This window comes from Eucyclogobius newberryi, unplaced genomic scaffold (assembly GCF_026437365.1).
Source record: "Eucyclogobius newberryi isolate DKJ021-1_F unplaced genomic scaffold, fEucNew1.0.hap1 SCAF_15, whole genome shotgun sequence".
Classification (NCBI taxonomy): Eukaryota; Metazoa; Chordata; class Actinopteri; order Gobiiformes; family Gobiidae; genus Eucyclogobius; species Eucyclogobius newberryi.
In genome coordinates this window covers 20,451,280-20,478,547 of record NW_027315779.1, presented here as the reverse complement: position 1 = coordinate 20,478,547, position 27,268 = coordinate 20,451,280, and the positions used below count along the sequence as shown (strand labels likewise).

The window sequence follows — 27,268 nt, the reverse complement described above, 5'->3', positions numbered from 1 at the left end:
ATTGAGATAATTGTCAACTAATTTAGTGATTTAGTAATAGTTTTCTGAACTACACACAGACTCCAAACATGCCATGTACTGCGAAGAGAGGTTTGATGACTCGGGCAAAGCTAGAATCACTTACATAGGAAAGATGTACAATTAGTGTTTTTGATCAGAAACCAATTTTGTTTTAAAATTATACACCATCAGGATGACCTCAAGATACATCACACTAGCTTCAGCTGGGTCAGTGCATTTTGAATTCTAAACAATTCAGCAAAATATTAATTGCTAGATTAATCGATCAAGCTATCATAATGTGATAAAAACCACCATGATTTAACGATTATGCACGATTACTAACATCATGACCAAACAACAGTGAAATCTTTCATTTTCTTTCATTTACATTGTCCAACACGTTACTATTCCTCATGTAAGTGACCAGCTTTATCAAATCAAACTATGTCAAAATGTGACAAAACCAGGTAGATAGAAAAAGTTCATAACATTTAGATTTTTTGGACTATCGATTGAATTAAAAAGACTAAGTTTTGCTTCCAAAATTTTGATTATTTTATTATTTTTCTGGGCTTATGACTATATTGTGACCTGAATATTCACTATTATCGATTAAGTGAATAATCTTGACATCCCTAGACTTAATATCTATTTTAACTTGTATGTTCTGTTGTGGTAATTCTGATGTTCTTGTCTTTCAGTGACAGCCTCACCTCAGACTGGGCCGGTTCATATTGATGCTCGTCCCTCCTCTTCCTCGCTCTTCATCCCGTTCACCATGGCAATGAGTGGCGAGCCTGTGTGTGAGAGGCCCGCTGCTGATATGGCGGAGCAGACCAGCAGCCTGGCTGACACCATCTCTGCCATGAGCACCAAAGACACGAGCAGCAGCAGCAGCAGCAACAACAACGGTGTGAAGAACGGAGCAGGTCCCCAGAGCAGGAATACTCAGCCCGCACGGCCCCACCTCAGTGGCAGGAAGCTGTCCCTGCAGGAGAGGGGCACGTACCACCCCCCACACACCTCCCCCAGAGTGGCTAGCAGACCCACTGTGGAGTCCAAGAGAGTGTCCATATCAGATGCACAGGTCAGTATAATCCTGTGTAGAGGAATGTTCAAACTATAAGCTAGTTAACCATTGTCCATTCTTTTTTTCTTGAACGAAACTCAATATAGTATTTATCATGACGGACCTGCCAAGGGAAAAATAAGGAATTGCATTTTTTCTACCCGGCAGTTTTAGTTTTTTGATTAAACTATCAGTGCTGTAGAGCTTTAGTTGTTGAGTCAATGTATTGGTCAGTGGTGTTTTGGTCGACCAAAATGTTTATTAATGGGGGGGTTAAATCATTTACGGTATATTCTTCATAATGAAGTGACTTAATAGAGATTTAGAACTGAATTGTAGGTTTAATTCACCTTATTACTCAAATACAATGTTTGCTAGTGGTTTTTGTAATTGCTTGAACTGACCATGTATCTGCACAATTTGAACAGATACATGGTCAAATCATATATATATGTATATATGTATATATATATATTATTAATTTATCAATGTACAAGACTTGCTTTCAATAGACTGCCAAGAATTGCAGCCCTAAAACATAATAGAACACAAACAGTTATATTATATTGTATTATTATAAAAATATTGCCTATGTATTTAAGATCCCAAATATCCCAAATTCCATTTTATAATACCAGTATGATAACATGATGCATTGTTTACCCATATATAAGGGGTGTTGTGGCTTAATAGAAGATCTATGTTTGCCACTGTTACTCTGTCACTCCAGTGCCATGTTTTGTATCTTGTAAAATTGTAGTAAATGTACAACAAGCTAAAGACCAGTGGAAAGAATGACAGGAATTCTAGTAATGCCCTGATGTATGTGATGTATTATCATTCTAGCATAATTGTTTCTGTCAGTGCCTTACATATGAAATAAGAGTCCCTGTTGACGCCTTATTCAAACAGAAAAAGAGACAAAGAATGGGCTGTGCTGGAGGAGCAGAGCATGTAGTGTCAGAGGGAAACGGCTCATTATTTACCATGGCAATCACGTGTGGCTGCTTTGTGTAGTGTAAACTGTGAAACGCTGGCGACACACTCCACACTTCAGCTGCTTCACACGCCTCAGAGGCACATTAGCTGTGTAGCTACAGGCACAGCTTTTGTCCCCAAACATGGAAACGCGGTTTACCATCAACTTGACATTCTTACGTAGCAGAACTTTCTCCTCCCCCGTTTCTGCAAAAAAAAAGAGAAATGTACAATATTTTACTGTAATTCAAATAGGGCTGCACAATTTGGGAAATTTCCTTCAGGTTTGCTGTGTTGTATGTTTTATTAATAGTATCATGTTCACGAGTTGAAAATATTTTAAATAGCTCTAGCATTTTTTACGGAGAATAAGACAGGATATTTAGTTGTTTGTGGACGAACTTATGGCACTTTAAAAATTGCAGCCTTTGCGATTTGCTAATTGTGTCCATTCAAATAATGATGAGTCTAATATAATAGACAAAAAAGACATACTCTTTACCTCCGTACATTGGATATCACTTAATAAGAAAATATCTTCTTAGAAAGGACTGCACCAGGTCTAAACAAGGACTAAAATACAACTAAAAGCATATCTAGATGAGTTCACGGAAGGAATGCAAAGAGGTTATTACAATTAATTCTAAAGAAACATTGCAGGCCAGGATTGTGTACCTTTGGTTATACACATGTTGAGAAACAGTGCTTTTGTTTAAATGTATACAATTGCTCGCTGTGTTATCCTTTTTCTTGTATTTGAAGCTTGTACAACTTCAGCTGTCTTTTTGCACCGCTCCTTAAAACCCTAAAGTCTATTATGCAACTTTGAGTGACTCCCAACTCTCCTTTTTCCTTTTGACTTTTCCTCTTCAGAAAGCGCATTACAGATGCATGACATGAGCCGGGCGGCGTGTGGAAGCCCTGAGTTTTACAGTCTGCTGCCACACTCACAGACCTGTCATTGTGTCCTTCCTCATTTAAACTTGGTGCTGCAGTTCTGCCACTGAACCATAAAAGGACTGGAGTTGCTTGTATTTCCCCATTCACTCTGGCTCACACATTTTGACACAGCACAACCACAGCAGCATTTTCCTCTGCTTCTGCAAAGATCACTAGACTGGTGGCAACTATTGGCAAAGTGTAAGGAATTAAGGATTAGTGATGAATATGAAGGGGGTTTGCAATTCCTGAGTGAATTCTCAAACTTCAGTGCTATTTTTTAATAGGCACATTTGAATGGACAGTGTAGATAGATTTGTATTTAATCTGAGAATATTATCCCAGGTGAAAATCACACTAGAATTATACTTTCAACAAAATATTTTCTTTGTCTTATGGGTTAGTTATTTGTTATAGCACTGTTTTTTATTGTTGCCATATGTATTACATGTAATGAGCAATGGAGTTGTACATGGAATTCTGTTTCCCTAAACAAATACAAAGTCTAATTTGTGTTAAATATTTCCTGTGTCACTTCTATTTTTCTTTTTGTAAATTGGGTTTTCCATAAAATTGTATTTTGTTAATTCAGCACTTTGTGATAAAAATGTGACTGTTGCAAGCTGTCTGCATCTAATAATATATATAATCTAGTAATAATATTTAAGTTCTCACCAACCAGGAAGTAAGAGCCGAAACCAGTGCTCTTATTAGCTGCACTTGGGTGGTCCACCCCAGTTTCACTTTCACTGAAAAAGTTGTTCTAAAAGTGTGCATGCGCCAGAAGCTTTACATATGTTAATATTAACAATGTGCTAAAAGGTTTGTGAGAGCTAGGGATGAGTTGCACAGATTTAAAAACCTAATTCTGGTTTATCAGAGTGAAAATCAGGTAAACCAACTTTAAACCTGTCAGGCCAGGTAAACAACAGCAGACACTGTTGTTTCAGTTACCCAAGCCTAATTAATTTTACCGACCATCTTCACCTGAATATTGCCTGTTATGTTCCTAGACAATGATAAAGACAGAAACACAATGAAGATAAGATGGCTATTGGATCAAAGGGCCTTAAACAAGGCTGCACTATAAGCCTGAAGAGGCACAATCTCTGACTGTAAACCATTTCGCTCTTGCTGCTCAAAAGAAATGACAACCCTCAAATAAGCCCCTTATTGGAAAACCTATTTTCACCATTAATGCTCATCTTCCTGTTTATTTGTTTTGTTTCGATTTTCACAAATAAAAATAGATTTAATATTGATAGCTGAATTGAATTTGTCTTCTCAAAACTGAAAGCTCAGAATGAGTCGCATACAAACTACACTGTAATGTAATACGTGTGGTGGAAGAACAACATATATACACATAACACCTGAAAAAAATCACATAAATATGAATGCAATACAGGACTTTAAAAAAAAGATTATTAGTAGTTCGTCTATATAGCAATACACTCTTTTCAGTTCTTAAGGAACATGGTGTGACCTTTGTACGTGGTCTGCTCAGACTGTGTACACAAAACTACATTAGCTGCAGTGTGAGTCTGGCTGTAACCTTGAGGCAGGATGAATGGTGGTCTGGTTTCCACAGCCCATTAGTGAAGGAAATGGTCCTCATTTGTGTTCAAAAATGTGCACATTTGAGAGTTGTTCATCCTTAAAACCATTGCTAATTTTAGCCAAATATCTAACATGGGACATTGATTTAGCTTTTTAGTGTTGAATAGTTGAACATGCATGCCTCATCTGCAGCTTGATGAACATTGAATCACATCCAATGAACATTCAGCCTTTAAACTTTCTCCTCAAGCTGTTTATCTGCTGCTCTGCTTGTGCCACGCCCCAACCTTTACCCCCGTCACCCCCGTCACCTCTTCTTCCTCCTTCCATGAATTGTCATTTTATCTGCTTCCCTGGCCTCTTTACCTCCACCTGTGTGTGTCCAGCCTCCGGGAAAGACCCCTATTCCTCCCCTGCTCGTCATTGCAGACGTCTTCTTTGGGTGTGGGCGCCAAAGAATATTCACATGCAATAAAGTGCTTTTAATTCCTGCTCCTTTCTAGGTTGACACATTTTCTGAAAATATATTGTAAAATCCTTTATAAATCATTATGATAAGCTTGTAATATGTTAAAATAAGTGATTCTTAAATGTCATAATACGCATCATACAAGTGTCTTGAGCCGTCTCGATGTGAAATTGACAGATTCACGCTGAAAAACAACATTAGAATGGCACAGCAGGCCTGACAGTCCTGACAGCTCGCTGAGCGCACCCTGTATCTGCGTGGCATCTCCACACCGCTCATATGCGAGCATCAAACCTCTATCTCATGCTTATGCGTGCAACATGCTCGACACAGCTCAGAAACTATTCTCCACGCCTCAAACTTCCTCCTCTTGGTTTGTGAGAGGAAAGCAGAGCACTGAGCGAGAGGCACTGAGCGCCGCATTACGGGGAACTGCAGCGAGCGCGTGCACGGACAAAGCAGACTGTGGTCAACAAGTGTTTCCAACAAATGAATCTGAATGTTACACACCTAACAAGCACTAATAGGAAGAATAATTCAATGGATTTAGTGATTTGGGGTAAAACTGATGCTTTGGTAAACATGTTAGCATGTTCTTTATGCTATAGTTATCTGAATAACTGAATATGTCACATTAACATACCAGACACTTACCACAGTTCTGTCTGTGCGTCATGTAGCTGAAGGTGTTACTTGAGCATATGTAAACCTATTCATCATGTTCTTTAATCTGTTATTATTTTAAATTGCATTTCAAGATGAAATGTCTGTTCTTGGTCTTGGATTTTATGGGATACATTTCCCTCAAAAATGCCTCTTATACTGCAGTGCGACTTATATACGTTCTTTCTTTTCTATTATGCATTATTTGTCTTATACTCCGGTGTCTTATACTGTATTAATAATCCATCAACAAAACATGTGTTAATATATCATGTACAAAATGTATTGTAATACAATGCTTACTAAACTATTTTCAGTAACCAAGTGATAAATGCTTGCAAGTGCATAAACAAAAAAATAAATAGTTCTTATTAACGGCTTACTAAGGAACCTGACTATAAAACATTACCGATGTTCTTTATTTGATTCAAATCAAGTCGTTTTCTGCAGTGATAACCATTACGGGCTCTTGTGTGTGTAATTATAGGTAAAGAAGTCCTTCTCAAACCTTTACTTATCTGGTATTCCTTTCAGTACTGTAAGCTGTTTACAAGGAATTAAAATAGTTTTAGTTATACCTATATTGTGACCAACATCTTCTATTCCTAGTCTACCATTGCAGACTCAAATATTGAAACATTTATGTGGGTAGGTAGACTGTTTATAATATGAAAAACACAAAACCAAGGACACAGCTGCTTAGCCTGAGGAAAACATACGGCATAGACTTAATCCTATATTCCTGTGTATCTATTCATTTGTCTCAGGGTCGTTTCAGTCCACTCTACATGTGAGGTAGATCATAGCGGTGTTTGTCTCTGACTGTCAGTAATATTATCCGCAGTGTACTTGTGCCGCCAAACTGTGAACTGGATGAAAAGTCCTCTCCAAACCCTCCCACTGTTCTTTTACATTTTCCTCTTTACTCTTTATCCTCTACTGCCCTGCTTTTTCATTTTTTTTTCTCTCACCAACCCCCTTTTTAAAGTCACTCCACATACCAAGAGCTAAAACATCTCCGATCCCTCATCTTTTTAGTCATTATACTACAGTGCTCTCTGCCTCACTAAGAGTCAGCGCATTCCATCCAAGCCTCTTGTGTTGTGCACTATATAAGCCACACGTCGGATTTTCAAAACAAAATATCTGTACTTCAACTTCCATTGCCACTGTGAATAAAAGCAGCCTCATAGAGACTTTATGGAGTACTGTATTCTGTGTGGTAATACAAATAACTTTGTGCTTTCCATTGATTCACTGGAGCTGTTATGGTGCTAAAAATGAATGGTATGAATAATGTATGTCATCAGCCAGTTTACTCATTGTGTCCAAATGAATAGGACATGTCGAATATGTCAAAGTATTTTTTTAAAAATTCTAATTTCCTCTTTGCATACAAATGACAAACAAACTAGTAACTGTAGAAAAAAATATAAATACAAATTAAAAAAACACACAAAACGAGGCACACTTGAAATAAACATACTTGACCAAAAGTAGCAAACTACAATGCACACATGTTGTAAAAAGTTATATTTACATACCATTCGGGTGTCGTGTGCTTATGTGATGATATGCTGCTTTGATAATATCGTTTTGTATTCAGTGCTATTAGTTTAATGCAGCTCTTATGGTCCGACACACTTCCCCACCCACTTTTCTTATTGGTCAACTCCCCTGCATGAGTGATAGGTGGATATAACCAATCACAGTGACTTGAGAGTATTCCAAACCAGCAGATAGCTTTAGTTATGCCTTAATGATGTGTAATACTAATTTCCTGAATCGTGATAAAAATCTAAATCGTGATCCCGGCTCCAGAAAATTACTTACAATAAAACTATGATTTTGTCATCTTGTCCACCTGTACCTTTCGGCAATGGCAGCATCATGGGGTGTGTGTTCTTCAGTCCATATTTACTGACTTTCATTTAGTTCTGTCTGACTTTGCCCACCCCCCTTGTCCCTCCCTGTCTGTTCGTCCTGGTCTGCTTCCTCTCCTCTGCTTGCCCTGTCTGACTCACTCGCCAGCAGCCATCGCCCGTTGCTATGGAACTGCTAATCAGCCTTTTAAGCAGTAGCTCACTAATGGCTTTCGAGACGGTAAACAGAAACTACCAGCCAACTGTTGCCTACACTTGTCTCAAACATAAATGACTTTGAAAATGTAAGCACGTCACAGGGAACGTTTCACTTAAGCGACTGAAGCACTGATCAATAATGTGTGCTTGTTGTTACAGGACTGCATCCAACTCAACCAGTACACGCTCAAGAGTGAGATTGGAAAGGTAAGCAGTGCTATTATAAATAATATGGTGTAAACATTAGGTGCTTTTTTCAACAAGTTAACTGATAAGCAGATTTGCATTAATGCATTTTAGATCTGAAACGCTAGCTAATTAACATGGCAAAAGATTTGAGAGAGGACATGTTTATTTCCATGTCTCTTGTTGTACTCACAAAAGAAGCAGCAGTTTGTCAGCCCAGTTTTCACAGTTGAAAAGATATGCCAAATTGTGTTTAGTTCTGGAGCACAAAGCAATTTCTCACAGTAAAAGCAAGTGCATACAGAGTTTTCTGACCTCATCATAAATAACCATGACACGTGAGACAATATGAGCAAGTGTTCAACATGTGTAAACAGATGAGCTTTTCACTGACCCTGTGTCATTTCAGACATTTCATTTTATGACAGAATAATGACAACTTGAGCAGCCTTGATAATTTGTTTATCAAGTAAACAAATTGGTACAATAGTTTTTAAAAGGCCTCCATCTTCAAATTAATTACTTTATTGTGTACATGATGTTACTACAGCAATGTTCATCAAACATGCAAGCTGATCAATATTCAGGTCAGTTTTGTGTGTCAGCGGTCTAAATGGGAGAAAACATGCAGCCTTGGGCAGAGTGTGTGGGAGGAGCCTTTCTGTGCCAGAAAATCAAAATGTTGTTTTTGAATGAAAGAGCTTCAGCCCTCTAAACCTGCAGCCAACGTGGTGCTGCCGTCTGTTCAGCAGAGTGATGCTTGTGTCCAATTTAAACACTCAAACCCACATAATATTGAACTAAATGCAATCTAAAGTTCAACTTGAAGGGTTTATCTGCACTCATTTATAACTGTAGTATCTTTAAATGGTACCCAGCCTTTAAAAAACAAAACATTTTAAATAAGCTGGGGGTCATAATGCCATCCAAGATCTGTAAATAAAGTTCAACCTTATCTGTTGAACATTTTGAATCGATCATGTATTTTCTAAATGTATTCTTTGTTGCAGGGTTCCTATGGTGTGGTCAAACTCGCCTACAATGAAGATGATGACAAACATTATGTAAGGCCCATCGCATGTTGTGTTTTGTTTTACCATTATGCACTTGTAACAAAGCCAACTCGTCTCTTCAACAAAGCCCTCCATTGTCTAAACCAAAGCAGAGAGAGTCTCACTAGAGCTATTGATTTCTGCTTCCCTTCCACCCTTGAAGGCTTGCTGTGCATAGTCATCCTCTTCAATTGCATTAATAGAAACTTGGTAAATGAAAGTGGCCTGTAGTGGCACTCCGAGAGCCTACAGGACCCTATTATCAATCATCAAAGCGACACGCATCAACAGGCAGCTCTGGGCAGCTCTGACAATCTGGATAAAGCCAATATCAGAATGAGGTCATTTCAGGCATCTCCCTGCAAGGTGCTTTGTTACAGCAAGAGGTGTTTAAAGTAAACAGCAGATGTATGATTGTGTGATGTGTAACAACCAGTTACCAGTACAAGAACTATTTATAACTCTACATAAATACAATTAGTTTCACAGATTAGTGCTTGTCTATAGTCTGTAAATGACTGTCAGTGTCGCTAAAGCAGTGGTAAAAAATATACCTTCTGAATAGCACCAGATGTAAACCAGGTCTTATTTAGCACTATTCCAAGTCTAACCCTGGAATAACCCGATCTAAACTGCTTTACTAGTTCTAACAAAAACTAACCCAAAGGAAGGCCAAATGTGAATTAAACAGCTCTAAAGCAATTGTCCAAGGTATATCCTACATTTACATTTACTGGAAAAAAACATTCTTATATTTCAAAATATTTTAATATTCATATTTTGTTCCACTGGTAGATGCTCAGAAAAAAACAAAACATGTAATTAAGACATAAATATATTAACTTTTTAAACTAAATTCAAGCTATGTAGGCCTGCAGGTAAATCTGCCACACACATTGTCTGAGCCCATAATACATGCATTTTTGCAGTGAAATTACAGCAGACAAGGTCGTGGGAGGCCATCACTCATTGCAACCTATTTACATGTAACAACCTTGACAGAAAGTGCCCACCACGTCTGCTGCATATGAAGCCTCCCTGATGTGGCGTTCATTAGTGCTATGTGTCTGAACTTTTGTCAAATTGGTGGAACAGTGAGTTTAAACAGCTAATGCCTGTCTCATATGGGCACTCAGAAGTGAGGGCAGTGATTTTGTTTCCATTTGCTTAATGAGAACAGCTCTCTCTGGAGATGACACAAACACTGTAACTGTTATCTCAGTATGTGGAACACGACACCTAATTATTGCCCAGTCATTGTGTCTGCGGCCGGGGCACAGTTCTTTATGTGCAGTCTTATCCTCCACGCCTTTACAACTTTTGGCAGTGCAAGTGGCTGCATGAAGGAGGTTAGTTGGAGCGTTTTGTTTAACTAGGTCTGTGAAAACTAGACTACTTCAAATTCAAATGTATTCATATTACTCTCTAGCTATTAAGGAACTGTGAGGCCAAAATGAAGTGTTTTCTCCTTGTTGTTTGCTCATTTCAACCACAGTTTTGCAGCAGGATACACAGTTGGTGGTATGTTAGTTATAGGACAGGCAGAGATGGACAACAATACATATATTTTTTGTCTCAATTTTCCATACATAACTGTTTTCATAATTATCCGAATTGTGCATTGCAAAGACATTAAAAAAAAAAAGTCATTGTGGTCCGCAGAGTTTATAGATCAGATCAGGAACACAGAAGAAGTCAATCATGAAGGTCTAGTACTTAGTCTCCTGAGAAAAGCTCAAACCATGTTACTCAATACAATATATATATACTCAATTGACAACTCAATAAACAGTCAAGAAATCTATCTATATTAGAATGTGCTGCTTCAATAGTAAATATATAAATGGCTTATTGCAAATATTTGCTGTTGGTTTTACTAAACAAATATTAAGCTGCATAATATGAATTGTTGGAATATACATGAGAAATTTCATCAGGAAAGGAAAACGTATCTGCATAATTTATTTAGCCAAGGCTGCAGAGCAGATGCCCAATGTATAATGATATGACCAGGGCTGTCCAAACTATGGCCTGGCTGTGACCAAATGTGACCCATTTTTGTTGGCCCTGCTGCGTCCTTGTAAATTGCCCAAATTTCCTTTATTTTTACTGCAGTTTTAAATATTCCCCAATATTCCTCAAAATAAGCTCAATAAGAAAATGTTTTGTAACCTACAGCTCAAATGTTATGGTAAGTAACAAACCTAAATAAAGGTGTTCTGAATGGTTCACTGTATTGACCACAAGCTTGTGGCCCCGCAGAGCATCCATGTTCCTAAATGAGGCCCTTCACAACTTACGCCAGTTTGTGTTCTTGGAGAGTTGTCACTATTCTCTTCATTGGCCTTCTTTCCCCACATCTTTCCTCCTACAAGCGCACACAGTACACCATGGAAACTGTGCCTAGGAGGAAGGGCCCTTGCCAAATCTAGTCTGTGCTACGCAATAGCCATGGTGACTGCAGTTTTAAAAAGAAGAACTGAGCTGCACCTCACACATGTCAACCGAGGAAAGTGTTGCAGGAATTAATCCAAGCACATAATTGACTAACTGTCATCTATTTAAATGTGGTGTTTCTAGCAGTGGTACGGTCAGGGCAATCAAGCCAAGCAGTGATTGACCAATAAAACAATATTTAAATTGTTCTGTAAAAATAGTAGAAAAAGCTTCAGTTGTAGTCATCTGGACTCAGTTTGAAAAAAAAAATATATATATATATATTTATAAAAATATATATATTTTTTCAAACTGAGTCCAGATGACTACAACTGAAGCTTTTTCTACTATGGAACACGCCTGGACGAATGAGGGATTACACCGACATGTTCTGTAAAAAATTCTAATGCCTGTTTTGCCCTCACTTCTTGCTAAAGCTTGGCTGGTTCCCCTCTCTAATGTTCTTTTACAACCTGAGTGGACTTGTTTTAGATGTTTGCGCTTTTTCCTTTTCATCTTTGCGTGCAAATGTTATCTACTAAACATTGATGAAGACCCCAAGTCTGCTTGCCCATCCATAAAAGTCACTGCTCATCACTGGTCTATGAAACTGTAAATACAGTATACACTTATTATCACTCATGATCAGATATCTTGGAGTTTTTGCTGGTTTATTGCCGTGCTTATTAGACATTTTATTGAATGAAAAAACAAATACACCAAAATGATGTCACTTCATCTTCTTTTAAAATGTTAATTATTGGCTTGAGTTCTTAAAATTAGCTTTGCCTCCTCTGCAAACGGACTGGAAGAGGTTGAACATTCATTCATATAAGAGCTGATCAGGTTGCAAAAGTAAGTTCTATACAAATTAACAGTTTGATGTGCTCTTATAGGCAATGAAGCTGGTGTCCAAGAAGAGACTCATGAAACAGTGTGGATTTCCTCGTAAGTCTAATTTCGGTGTCATTTACTTTGACTCTTAAAAAAGCATGTAGAAAAATCATCTCTGTCATCTCTGTATCATCTCAAATGCTCTATTGCTTTAAAATGAAATCATTTTTTTCTTGCTTAAGTCAGGCTTCCAATACTACTTTTAGCTTATATTAAAGGAGGCTTAAAGGGATTTAGTGGGATCTGATTTTGTATAGTTGTAGAAAAAGATTCAATTGTAGTCATAACAGAGTCCAGATGACTACAACGGAATATTTTTCTACAATGGAACACTCCTGGATGAATGAGGGATTACACCAATCTTGTGTAGTAGTACTTAACATACACATAATCATGTTTTGATCCTCTACAGGTCGACCGCCTCCGCGTGGACCCAAGGCAGCACAGGGAGAACAGCCCAAGATCTTAGGACCCCTGGAACGGGTTTACCAAGAGATTGCCATTCTAAAAAAGCTGGACCATGTCAACATTGTCAAACTGGTGGAGGTAAGACCAAAGATACAATCTAATCTCTCCGACTTTTAACTCGGAGATGAGACTAATATGTTCTCTAGAAGCTGGCTTTTGTTGCACTGGCATTTTAGCATCCACTGATTTTAATATCACATGCCAGCGTTTAACTGACTGCTGCACTTTACACCCATGCCACTTTGTCAAAGAGCGAATGGTAAAGCCCTAACTCTGCCACTGTCACTATGATCCATGAGAAACAACGGCTCATCAGTGCAAAGCTGCTTTTCTCCTGCTGAGATTTCTAGATGGAAAATCTTTTGGATGAGGACCCATTTTAACTCTGTGACTTGAGATGCCCGTTGCTCCCCTTTCGATTGCATCAGAGCTGTTTTCAATCTTGGACCAGATGGTGGGGCACGCTCGTCCTGCTCAGGGAGTTAAGCTTCACTTAGTGATGCTGTCTGGCCCTAGTCTGGGCCAACAAATACACAGATTTTAACTATTAGTACAGTCCTTTTACATAGTTATTATCCCTGTTCCCTATCCTTTTACGTAACACATTAACTTGATATTAGCAAGAGTGCCAAATCGTTGTGGATGTTTATTTTGTCCTGTAATATTCAGTTCCACTTGCCACTTTGGCCAGTTGAAGTCCTCTCGGTGTCTTTTTTGTCAAAATTGGTATTTGCTCACATAGAATCAATTTAACATATCATAGCTATCGCTAATTTAAGCCTAATCTAATTTTATTCCATGTATTTCATATCTAAACCATTACATCTACCAAAATTGTGCTGGTTAAAACCCAAATTGTGTATTTTTAGTGTGAGTGTGAAACCTACTCCTCGATCCAGCCCTCAATGTAACAAACAATTGTAATCAAGAGTTGTTTTAGTAAGAAATGTATAGCGACTCTAAAATATTGCAATTAATTACAAAAATACAGTATTAAAATATTGCCAATCATAGCACAATATTCAAACACAATGTTTTCTGCTTCATCTACATTTGAAGTGAAAACGTCCTTCCATTTTCATTATCTTCTTTCAAATGGATCCTGAGCGATCACAGTCCAGTCCGTCTAATTGTAGTCTGGCTCTTATTTGGAAACGCTAAAGCGCAGAGTGAGTGGAAGGGATTTAATGGACAGAATTGGTGCCTTCTCATCAGAATGTGCTGTACTGAAGAGAAAAGAAAGCACTTGATGTTTTGACTCACTGTACAAAGGCCATGACTGCATCCTAATGAAGAGTATGAATAATGACCGTAAATACAGAGCATTGGCAGTATACAAGTCAAAGATCATGTGTTGAGGACAGTTAATCATATTTTAATTATGATTCCGACAGAATATATTGTTTCAAATTAATCATGATTTCAGTTGTGACCCAAACAATTAGGATTTGGATTTGTTTCCCACATGCTCACATTAATTTAAAGGTGCACAACGTATATAGTAACTTTTCTCAGGCAAGTTCCACCTCCTGTTTCATGCTTTGCCTCTAGTGTTTGATCTGTGGAGAGGCAGGCCCGCTCTCTGTAATAATGCATGTTTTTCAAGATATTTTGAGCAATAAAAAACACCATTTTATAACTCTAGAATGTATGTTTAATGTCATATGTAGAATATTCCAGGTAAAGCAATAACATCTCAGACAAACAAGTGGAGAGTCAACCAGAAAACATTCAAGTAAAATCAGATGGTTATGGTCACTTTCTCCTGCTTTGTCTGGATTGCACCCATTATAATTTGATTTCTCTTGTATACAAACAAAACTCCCAATACTGCTGAATATAAATTATAGGTAAAAATAACTGGATCATATTTTTGTCCTATCCCACTTGAGATTGTTTACCATTGTGGAACATTGCAGATACTAGATTGCTTCAAATATCACTCTTCATGTTTGTTCATCGAGCTGCATTTAGAACTACAATTTCATTAATAACTATAGAAGAAAAAAAAGGAAAATCCTTACTTTGTCAAATATAAAAATGTATGTTTATTTTTACCTCTTAAGATTGTCTGTGTGTGTTTCAGGTACTGGATGATCCTGCTGAGGACAACCTTCATATGGGTAAGCAATGCATATTTACTATGCTATATCTCCACATTCTGCCCAAGACACACTCCAAACAACCATCCAAATGATGCATTCATTATTCAGGTCCTGTGTGGCCTCTCTCCTCAGGCTCTCTCAAAACACATTATGCACAAAGTTTCCATCAGGTCACCACCAGGACACCATAGTTAGTGTGAAATGTCAGTCTTTATCTCCGTAATGTGTTTCTTAATTAAACGACTGTGAAGATGAAGTGGTGATAATGTGGTGCTGATGCCGGAGGGTGTTGCTTTTGGCCAAATGATTGAATTAATAATTGTTTTGTCTTTGGACAGTGTTCGAGCTGATGCGGAAGGGGTGAGTCAAGAACACGTTTTTCTTTAATAATTCAACCAGCGTTTTCCTTCTCTATCTTCACCTCCTTCATCCATCACTCCTCCCTGTTCTCCGCCCTCGTCTCCCCATCACCCTCTCTTTCTCCTCTCTCTCCTCTTTCTCTCTCCTCTCTGTCTCTCTCTCTCTTCTTTCAGCATTTTAACAGCTAGTGTGTTTGATCCACGCCTGAGCTTCAAAGAGATTCTTAATGTTCTTAGGTTTTCACAGTTATTACCGATGGCAGTCTGCCCTGTAAATGTTCTTGTGTGAAAATGTTTTTTCTCCTACATCCAAAGAAAAATGTCATCATTTAGTATTCCAAGAGTCTTCTTATGAACGAAGGTGTGAGTGTGAGGATGTTATTATATCACATATGGTAATAAAATGTGTGAATAAGGTATTAACTAGAAAGGCATATTGTGTTTTTGTGGATTAGAAAAAAAGGAAAATTATAGTTTGTTCAAGCACTCAATTAATGCATGCATCAAAAGCAGTTAAAAACTACAATATTTACGGTAGACATTTCCCCTGAAGTATTTATATTATAACTGGCCTTAAAGGAAGCCTTAGCATTGGGGAAACTTTGTGTTTCAGTAGAGACATTAATTTTACCCCAACATTTAAATCCAGGTTTGGTGCCAGAGTGGGTGGAGATTTGCAATTATGGCCGCTTCTAAAGGCGTACGCTGTACGCTTTTAGAAGCTTAACTATGTATGTTCTAATGTAATGCAATTGTAGAGTGATGTTAGTATTTTACATGAATACATTATGCATTATGGGCCATAAGAGTGAGAGCTGCTGAATAAAAGGACTTGTGCTCTGTTAGTCCAGTGATGGAAGTGCCCAAAGACAAGCCTCTGTCCGAAGAGCTGGCCCGCCAGTATTTCAGAGACGTCATCCTTGGCATAGAGTACTGTAAGTACTGCTATCAACTACCTTTTAATTAACTTTTTATGTGCTGAGAGCCTCTGCTCTGTGCTAACTACCTCATCAACCTGTGCCCAGCTTTCGCTCCAGCTGTTTGCTTATTTTGTGGAGCGGATCTGTTTCACTGATCAATGAGCCAAATCATTAGTGATCAACGCAGCCTCGAGCCGCATCTCCAGACATTTAAAACCCCTAAAAATACACTGAAACATTGGGGCTATTGCTTTAAAAAGCCACTTCTGTGTAAAAGTGCCTCTTTTTTACTGTGGCTATGTCCAGTACTAGGTCCTTCACATTGGACAGTGATGTTTAGAGCAGGGGTGGGCCGGATCCGGCCCGCAGGGCCTTTCAATCCGGCCCGCCAAGCTTGTCCAAGTAATATTAAAAAAATAAAAAAAAACATTTTTGTTTTTTTTTGCCCTCAGGCATCTGTCTGCACGTGTATCCTTAATACATATGATGTAGAATCAATTAAATAATCGATTCAATAGCCTATATTTGACAGAAAAGTTATATTTTATTTGATATTTCATTTTTGGGATTATTTTTTTTTTCATTGCATGACTCTTAAATTGGCTGTTTCTGACTGAAATTCCTTACTTTCTATATAATTAACAGTTGATTAGAGGTTTATAAATGTTGGGTTGTGAGCTAAAAACTTTAACCTTCAGCACCAGCATCAAGTCCCAAAACTCTGATCTTAACTCATGGAATGGTTCCTAACCCTAATCCTGACCCAAACTTTAACATGAATGTGAAATAAAATATTGTCTAAAATAAACATTTGCAAAAGAAAAATTGGAAAAATAATAATGTCCCTAATCCTACTCTTAACCAACAAATTCCTAAACATAAATATAAACCTAACCCAAATCCTCTCCTAAATATGATACATATATTGACAGAAATACAGAATAATGGAAACAAATAAAATAATAGAATGCTTAGTCCCTTGAACTTCAGTGTTAAAATACTGTTTCAGTTTAGTTTCAGTAAAATGGACAAACTAGATGAGACACGCATATTGATGTTTGCAATAAGTAATAAATACCAGAACAGGTTCCCACAATCAGATGATTGTCTTCTGGACTAAACAACTTTCATGAACATTTTGGATGAATGGGCAAGAAATATTTTGTAAATAGTAATCAGAATTTTTGTTATTCTTTTGTAATCATCCCAGTTTGATAAAGTGTTAAGTATTTGGGGGGGGAAAGAAATCAGGAGTTTCCTCTTGTAACAAAAGAAGTCACACTTTTCAATCAGTGAAGTGTTTGTTCTTGAGCCCTCAGTAATAAACTCTGATTAATGGAAGATTTGAAAATTTCCCAACATTCATACATCACACAGCAGCAGTCAAGCCAAGGTTCAAAGCAATGATATTTTTCAAAGCAATCATGGTGCTCTGGTGTGTGTGTCTGTGCGTCTTCATTTATACCAGGGGTGAGTCATTATTTTTGTCCCCAGGGCCATATTTGAATCCTGGAATGTGGCAAGGACCGGACCAACCCAATCACTGGCTCCTGTAATCTATTATTTCAATGATCAATTTAATTTAATCTTTATTAAGGACGCAAGTGTGGACACATTTAACATATAAGCCATACCATAAAAAAGAGAAAATGTATTCTATACCTCAGTCTCAGTAATAGAACAACTATTGCGGGTCAGATTGGCCCAGTTCTGAGTTATACAGTGGCTGCAGGAACATGTCTTCTAAACAAGCTAAGTAGAGACAATATTACTTTTATATTTATATAAATATATCATTACTATTAGCTGGAGGTAATGAATGACAGACAGTTGTCCACAAGTTGTCACTCTTAATAGGTGACCGTAGCTGTCGGCCATAACCATGCCAATACAACTGGAACCGATCAGTAAAAGGACATCAGCCCACACTTACGTCTCACAACATGAACTTATACTGGGCCTACACAGGTCCAGCGCCCCTATTCACCCAGTTACATGCAGTATACATCACACACTTAACATTTCACAAGATATTTTTCACATTACTGCAGGATTACTACTGCACTGTTAATATTATTCAAAATGTGTTTTCTGAATTAGTGCACTACCAGAAGATTGTTCATCGGGACATCAAGCCTTCTAACTTGTTGCTGGGAGATGACGGCCATGTAAAGATCGCAGACTTCGGTGTGAGTAACCAGTTTGAGGGTAATGATGCCTTACTGTCTGGCACCGCGGGAACACCGGCCTTCATGGCACCAGAGATGCTGTCAGACCAACGTAAGAGCTTCAGTGGAAAAGTAAGTTTGCACAAACTGTTGTACAAGAATATCAATTAGCTTGGTGGATATTCAGTTCTCCTGTGGTTTAAGCTTCTGCAGGAGAAAGTGTAAGCCTTCAACTGAAAAAGAGAACATTATTGAAAGATAAAATGAGATTTTAGCTTACTAGTCTAGAGAGCAAACATTCATTTTCATCCTCTTCACCACCGACTGGGCAGGAATTGATTACACTTTAAATATGGACAAGAGTAGGATGAGCATTAAATTCCCAAATGTCTTAATTTCGTTTGTGTTACAATGTGCCTGAAGTTGACATCCGTATTATTTAGTTTTGTCTTTATTTGAAGGGATTACAATTACCCTATCTTTAGTTACTAGCTTTATATAGTAACAATATCTACCTTCATACACTGTGCAAAGACCATTTACCCTTCTTGCTGATTCACAAATGAGTGACATTCAGTTGAAAGATACTCTTCCGCCTACAGCCTGGGCTTTTAAACATCCCACTTTCTGCAATCAGGCGAAGTCAATTTCCTCCCATCAATAGCTGCCTGAGGTGATGAATTTGGTCGGGGAAGGACCTTGTGTACCCATAAAAACACTTGGGCAAGAGAGAATATGTAATTGCAAAAGCCTCTGGGGTCTTAGAGCTGTTCAATTGTGTTTGGTAAGAATCATTTTCAGCAAGTGAGATTTTATTCTGGCAAACATCCTGTTGACAATAGTAACATACAGTTCACATGAATATGTTGGCATTGTGCACCTTTCAACACTGCATTGTTTTCCATTCGATGCCAAGGTATAATTAGGATAGAATTTCCTTGAGAGTGGGCAGTCTTTTATGTAAGCAGACTGGAGAGCAAAAAAGAAAACAAAGACCGTGGTGCATGTCCGCATCACATCTTTACTTTGATTTGATTGTAAGAGCTCAGAGAATTCATCGATTTAATGTTGTTATGAATAAGAACTGAAATGATTTAAGTTGAATTCAATGTTGCCATTTTGTGTAGGCGCTGGACGTATGGGCCATGGGAGTCACTCTGTACTGTTTTGTCTACGGAAAGGCAAGTACCAACATAATTAAAGACCATGTTGCATAAAAAACATGTTAACAGTAACTTATTTTAAGTAAGATAATTAATTTTATACTTTAACCTTGTTTCTATGTATGTTTAGTTATCCATATGCTTCTATATAGATTGTTGCTGTTGTTGTTCTCATTTTCCCTCTAGAGACACGGCTTTTAGGTTGTACTTTCTCTCTCCACCTGCAGTGCCCATTTATTGACGACTACATATTGGTTTTGCACAATAAGATAAGGACCAAGCCTGTGGAGTTCCCAGAATCGTGAGTACATTCTCTGCTTGCCTCTTTGCCTCTAATAAAAACAGACAATAGTGGTGCTGCTATCCATAAGCAACTGCACAAGCAAGTCATCCTAGCTTGAATTTTTAAATAACACACAGTTCTTTGGGAAAAATAAATTACTCGCTACAGCGCACGAAATGTCACCTGCATCTAATCAAAAGATGTGTCGGCTGCTTGGTAACTTGCAACCTCTATTATTTCATTCATCTCACCTTGACCCAACACGTTAAAGAAAAGCAAGGTCTCTCCGGGCTATTATAGAGGGAAACCGATGCACATGTATGAGACATACAAGAACACAAATGCTAGTTATTAAAGGAGCTGTATCCAAGATTTTGATGTTTATCTTCATAAACATGACCTATTCTGAACATGAGGCATGGTCTGTCCAGATACAGAGAATGAGAAAAACATGTATGTGTCCTTTATGTGCAGGCTACCCAGGCTCAGTGGTGATTTCTTAAGAGTGCAGTGCGGGTTACATGGGGTTCTTTAAGTAGATCTAGAGGGAGAATGAGCCGCCTGATGACACTGGGACACTGTGTTGTGTTGATAAAGAAGACTTTTTTTCCTGGGTATTAAGGATTAAACAATACATAGAGGATTATTCAAACATGCATGAAACATGTAAACTAATGATGTGGGAACACATTACAACATGATTTAAAGTTCATTTATATGTTCCCTTTAATGTATAATGCCAAGGTCCTGTCTCTCTGAAAATACAGTAGTCAGTATGAAGTGCAGGAATAATGCCAGAAGTTGCTATGCTTTAGAAGTTCAGTTTGGAGAAAGTATTAAGTGCCATATCACAGCATGAGCAACACTACAAAAACAGGTTTTTTTTCCTGATATTGATTGATTGCAATGTTGTCTTTTTGAAAACTGGCTTTCAATATTCATTTCCTGAACACAAACAGGTAGACTTGTATAAATTATCATTAAAAAAAGATAAAATGCTCTAAACAACACATTTTTTGACACAGGATTGGCTGTAGACCTCTACGAAAACAGCCAATCACATCATTGACGGTTAGAGATGACTGAATCTTGATTAAAATGAAATTAATTACACTGTGAATCATCACTGTACTGTTCCTGAGAACATTTAAAAGTCACTGGTAAGAGTTGTAAATAGTTAAATCAGAGCTATTAGATTTAATGATGTTTCATGAATGATTGCTGTTCTATTGTGTAGTCTGTGTGTAATTTCAATTGTCATATACAGATGTTCAAAATCAGTGCAGATGGGCGCAGTGTAGATTCTGAATCAGCTGATTATGCCTGTAAAACGCCATATCGACTGATCCAGATGGGGCTTTTCGAGACTGTTAATTACCTAAATATCACTGCCACATTTTAGTCCAAAGATGTCATAGTAAACTGTCCTTACACTCTCAAACTCATAAAAGACATGACAATGCTGTTTTGTTGTCTTTGCCTCCAGTCCTGAAGTCAGTGAGGAGCTGCGGACTCTGATCTTACGTATGTTGGACAAGAATCCTGACACCAGAATCTCTCTTCCGGAGATTAAGGTTTGAGATGCAGATCGTTTTTAGTTTATTTATTGCAATACATTATTCACAGTCGGACCATTTCTTTCCTGGATTACAAGGGCACTTTTTAAGGTCCTCCGAGTGTCAGCATGTAGTCCCCTCTGCTGCAGGGCAAGATGAGGCATGCATGTCCCAGCAGAGCTCGGGCAGAACTCAGATGCTGGTCCCACAACAGCCCTGACTGATGACAATGCCCTCTTCTCCTGGTGTTTCCATGAAACAACGCAATCATTTTTACCCTATAGATGCTGTGTTTATGGAACAGCAGATAATTAGGAAACACACATTTCCCCTTTAACACACAATTTTGCCCTTTAATTTTTTTAAGCAGCGCCATACAGCTGCAAAAAAGCAATCATCTTTTTTTTAAATGAACATGCACACATGCATGTCTTTACATAGTTTGTAATGTTCTCTCTAAATGTCAAATGTAGACATTTTAAATCAATACGGTAGGGAAAGAAACTTTGATAAAGATGCACTTGGACACATGTATTACATGTCTCAAGCCTCCCCAGGGCTTATGTACTGGCTCTTTTGTGTAAAACCACAATGAATCAAAACAAATGTCTGCCTGGCTGGAACAAAAAGAACCCATTAATAATAAATCTATGCCAACATTATTTTTGCTAATAAGGTATACCTGTCAATATTTTTTTGACAGGTATACCTTTATTCATTATTTTGCTAAAGGCCTATGAATTTGAGATTTTGACAAAATTTGACCCAGATGAAGAAAAAGGATCCTGGGAAGGAGTATTGAGGTTTCCATCAAAACGCAAAATTTACACATTTCCCTCATTTTTGATGCCACTCGAGTATAGTTTTGGAGATGCTATCAGCTAGTTGATCAGCCATCACATTTCAGCCTATTAACTATTAACCTCATGCAAATGTTTATGTCTAGAGCTTTTCCATTTAAACCAGATGCCTTTGACGCTGAAATAATGTTTAGTCTGAGCGCAGCATTATCTTACACGTGTTTCAGGTGGACCAATGGGTGACCCGTCGTGGCATTGACCCGTTGCCTTTGGAGGAGGAGCACTGCACTGTGGTGGAGGTGACCGAGGAGGACATACAGAACTCTGTCAAGTTTGTGCCCAGCCTATCTGCAGTGGTAAGAAAACCAGCCTGACCTTCAAAAGCACTGAACCAGTCACACATTCAAGTCTGAAGGTTGCCAAGTAGGAGGAACATACATAAACTGCAACCCTCATCCTTAATCTCTATGGGTTTTTTCCTTTTTAAAGGGCCCATATCATGCAAAATCAACTTTTCAGAGCTTTTAACACCACATATTACCACATATATGTGCCCAAAGTGTTTTTTTTGACTGATTCCTGCAGTCTTTAGCCAGATAACAGTCTCTATCCTTCCCCTTGGATGAGCAGACGGACCGGGCCTGACGCTTCCCTGTTTCAGCCCATCCTCCAGGAAGCACCCTGTACCTGTAACACGCGCCTCTCCCCCCCGCCTCTTTTTACACCCCCACCATCTCCACTAGGAGACGGGGTGGGCGGGGAACGCACGCTCACGCTGAGACTACGTCACCGGTTGGGCGAGGGAGGCAGATCGCTCTTCACATGGGTGGGGGTGAATCTCAAACTAAGCTGTCTGCATTTCCGGGTTTGTGAGTAGGGTCCAAGATATGGGTTGTATTTTATAACTATAACGTTATTATTAAATATACACGAAACGGGAAAAATAGCATGATATGGGATCTTTAAATAAAGGTTAATACATAAATAAGGGGTAGTAGTAATAGTAAATAAGATAAGATAAGATAAGATAAGATAAGATATTCCTTTATTGTCCCACATGGGGAAATTTCATTGGTGCAACGCAGGTAGATACAGAGGTAGATACAGAAGAACAGATCACTTATAGGAAGTCTGAAAAACACTTTCAGTAGAAGATCTCCTATAAATAAATAAAAACTCCCATAGACAAATAAATACATAAATACCATTGCATGTGATCCCGACAGTAATTGCACATGAATATGTGTCACGACAGCACATAGATTGCACATGAATTTCACAGTAATTGCACATGAATTCCAACAGCAATTGCACATATGACAGAATTGCACATCAGTATTAGGTTAGGTCAGTATTGCGACGGGATAACGTGACGATCTCCGGGTAAGACGACTGTTCTCCGCAGTTTCATGAGTTCCTCCTTTGTGTAAACGCGGTACGGCGCCGGCCGGGGGGCGGGGCCGGCGCCGGGGGGCGGGGCCGGAGCCGGGGGGCGGGGCCGGAGCCGGGGGACTCAGAGCCAAGACACATCGCAACGACACGACGAAAACACTCAATCCAGCCGAATAAAGACAAAACAATAAATAATAAATCATATCTAAAATGTTTTGTATAATTGAGGCCATTTCTAACTGCATCATTTATAGAAGATATACTCGATATTCTAACTTTGCATATCTCCAAAACAACAATTGTTATATTATATTTTAAAATATTTATTAGTATCTACTCACCAAATAGAGCAACTCTTATTGAACTAATTTAGATTTTCTGTCATCTCTAAAGTGATTAAGGATAAAATAAATGCGTTTTGCTTTAACTGAGACAGACGTTCAAGAGTTTGCGTTAACATGTTAATTGGGTAGGAAATGAGATTCGCAGGATGGCTGTATATGTGCGGCTAATTAGAAGTTGGAGATGTAATTGTTTTGCACCTGCATTAACTCAAAAGAGAGAACTTCACAAATGCTCATAAAGCACAAAATGATTGTGATTTGAAAGCAGCTCTACTTTCTGCTTATAAATATTTTCCATCCACCAAATATTTGTTCCCATGTTTCAGATTTTGGTGAAAGCGATGCTGAGGAAGCGCTCCTTCAGTAATCCATTTGAGTGTCCAAGCAGGCGGGAGGAGCGCTCCATGTCCGCACCTGGCAGCCTCCTCATGTAAGCGCACAATGTCCAGAAACCCATCTGGCTCTCCAGCTCCAGACAAATACACATTTTATATTTTCAAACACACACGCAGCCCACCAATCATTGGTGATCTCCTCTGATTCTGCCTGGAACAATTGCTTCACACTCTCCTTTCTGCTGTATCAGGTTAACTAGCACGGGTTCACAAGGCAGCAGCTGTTGCTTTTTGTTGCCATAGCACCATAATTCATTCTTTAATTGTGTGCGCCCGGGCTTTCCGTTTTTCTTTGTGTGTTTCTTTCTATGTCGCTTTTAGCTTTAAAAGGTTTAGAAGGATACTCATGGGGAAACGCTAACTAAGAGAGCGGAGTGACCTTGAATAACTGGTTGAACCAAATGTATTTTATAAATAAATATTGTACTTGCATGTAAAAACTGTTGACTAGTAACTACTATTCTCCTGTAGTGTAGCACTGGTTTCCAATGGTACGTTTATCTTTGGATATGGGTGGATCAATTCCTCTATGTGCTTGGCATTTTTAGGTGAATTTCATCTTCAGTCTAAGGTTTCCATTAGTTTCAGAGCTCAAGAGTTACACAACGTGACCGTGTTACTGTTGTTGCATGAAACACCACTGACCCCTGCTGGACAAAGACTTAAACTGATCATTTGTGTCAAGAAACCATTATCAAGCACGAGATTAGAAGTACATTGTCTGTAACCAAACAAAATTGGCACACGGTCTTCTAAACTAACCACAAACTTGACCTTTGCCCTATTACCTGTGACCTCTGCATCTTTTTCCCCACTTGCTGCAGGGATTCATGGCCTTTCCGGCCATCTTTAAAACTGCACCCTTCTTTAAGGTAACTTACATGCCATGTGCCAGTATGTGGCAGTGTGGTCTTTTTCACTATTGACACACATTTGCTCTCATTTTGCTTTTGCTTTTTGTTGTAAAAATGCCAAGCTGTGATTTTGCTGAAAGACATTTGCCTCGTACCGACCACTGTCTCTGCAAACCAAGCATAGTTTCAGCCCTTATCTGTTGAACCCAGTTGCATCAGTAAAAGTATGGACTGAAATCTTTTCCTTCTCATTTACAGAAAAACCAGCACAGGAGACAGTCCTCGAGAAGGGGAGCTGGAGGACCTTCATGAAGATGAGCCTTCATCTTGAGCCTTATGAATTGAGTGGCTTGGTCTGACTCTGCTTCCCCTTTAAAACTTATTGCTCGTACCACTGTGCACTCATCGACATGTTTGTACAAACACTAAACATGCTGGCATTTATCATTTCACTCAGGCTTTGTGAACTCTCTTCTTCATCAGTGAGGCGCCTCGTCTGGATGAAGTGTCCAATAAGAGAGTAGGAAGAACGCCCAGCAGCCTTGTGCAGACCAATAGGGTTAAACCGTAAACTCCAAAGTCGATCAACACCAATCCGATCTGCGCAGGTCTTGCTTATCTCGAACATGCCTTCTATGTCTTCAGAATCAAGATGGCTGTTTGCATGCTTCCTGTTTGTTCTGAAAATGCAAAACTATATTATGTTCCCTATACAAATGTTTTTGAACATTTAAGAATTCCAAACACTTTAGAATCTTCAATGAACTACAGGGCTTTACTTTACTATTTCATATTGTACATAGATGTCTTGTAGAAGATCAATGTTGTCATTGTCTCTTTTGTTGCATTATTAATCAGTTAAAGAAATCAAATGAGGTAAAGCAGGGAAAGATTACGATGTCAATCACCCCTACACATATATTATGTTAAGTACACATATACTGAAGTACACACTTACTTCAGTATGTGTTTTTATTTAATTAATTTGATTGTACAATAGGATCAACATGCAAATTGCTTTCATATTTATTTATTTCTCACTTATTTATACAGGTAAAAACTAGAGAAATTAGAGAATCTTTCCTTTTCATTGGTACCCTGTCAAATACAAAATAAAACAAACAAACACATGATATCCTGACAAAATGCAAATAAAACATCCAATAAAACACACAAATACAAAACGGGATAAAATCATGTAAACCAAGAGCACTTGCTCTAACCACTGCTTTGAATTCATTAAAATAAATAAATCATTTAATTTAAAACATGTTTTATTATGTTCCCCAATGAGAGCTTTATAATTAAACAAAAGTCAGTGCTTTTCTCTTCTTTCATCCAAAGATTGCCATCCTACCTTAGAGTATAACTGACAGTGATGAACCTTAGAGCCGAGTTCAGAGGTTTTAACACTGTTGCTGTAGAATTATATATATATATATATATATATATATATATATATATATATATATATATATATATATATATATATATATATATATATATATATATATATATATATATATGTTATATATATATATATATATATATATATAACATATATATATATATATATATATATATATATATAACATATATATATATATATATAACATATATATATATATATATATATAACATATATATATATATATATATATATATAACATATATATATAACATATAACATATAATATATATATACACACACAAACAATTAAGATTTGTAAGATTTTAAATTCAGGCCATTTCAGTGTGACTTTGTCGATTTGCAATTCTTCAATATTAAAATGGGTACTTCCTGTCATATTACTATTTTAGTGATTTATATTTGTTTTGTGTAGTGAGTGTCATACTCTCTGGATGCACAGTGAAATGCTCATTTCAATGTCATCGTGATCAGGGCTGCAGCTGAAAACATGAAAACGCTCGAGCCTCCACTCCAGTGCTTTTCCCAATGCAGCTGATTACAAACCAGGAACTGCTTTACCTTGCATTTTCCTCCATCTTACACTCTGCTCCAGCGGATAGTACAAACTGCTGCACAGAGGACACAGGCAGTGAGGATGGATAAACAGGAAGACACTTTGCGTACAGATATTGAGCCTGTTTGAGAGTGTTAGGATTCTGT

At 38.0% G+C, this 27,268-nt stretch overlaps 1 protein-coding gene across 1 annotated transcript in view; it reads left to right on the top strand.

Moving 5' to 3' along the window:
- Positions 1-26,062, top strand: part of camkk1a (calcium/calmodulin-dependent protein kinase kinase 1, alpha a) — a 51,809-nt gene extending 25,747 nt beyond the window's left edge. The window contains exons 2-17 of the mRNA XM_072446685.1: positions 705-1,090; positions 7,922-7,969; positions 8,959-9,012; positions 12,333-12,384; positions 12,743-12,876; positions 14,885-14,921; positions 15,242-15,263; positions 16,109-16,197; positions 18,283-18,482; positions 19,478-19,531; positions 19,741-19,814; positions 21,283-21,370; positions 22,380-22,508; positions 24,215-24,318; positions 25,108-25,155; positions 25,396-26,062. Coding sequence (XP_072302786.1) covers positions 782-1,090; positions 7,922-7,969; positions 8,959-9,012; positions 12,333-12,384; positions 12,743-12,876; positions 14,885-14,921; positions 15,242-15,263; positions 16,109-16,197; positions 18,283-18,482; positions 19,478-19,531; positions 19,741-19,814; positions 21,283-21,370; positions 22,380-22,508; positions 24,215-24,318; positions 25,108-25,155; positions 25,396-25,468 — 1,515 coding nt within the window. The 5' untranslated portion in view covers positions 705-781 and the 3' untranslated portion in view covers positions 25,469-26,062. The remainder of the gene's footprint in view (positions 1-704; positions 1,091-7,921; positions 7,970-8,958; positions 9,013-12,332; positions 12,385-12,742; positions 12,877-14,884; positions 14,922-15,241; positions 15,264-16,108; positions 16,198-18,282; positions 18,483-19,477; positions 19,532-19,740; positions 19,815-21,282; positions 21,371-22,379; positions 22,509-24,214; positions 24,319-25,107; positions 25,156-25,395) is intronic.
- The last annotated feature ends 1,206 nt before the right edge of the window (positions 26,063-27,268 follow it).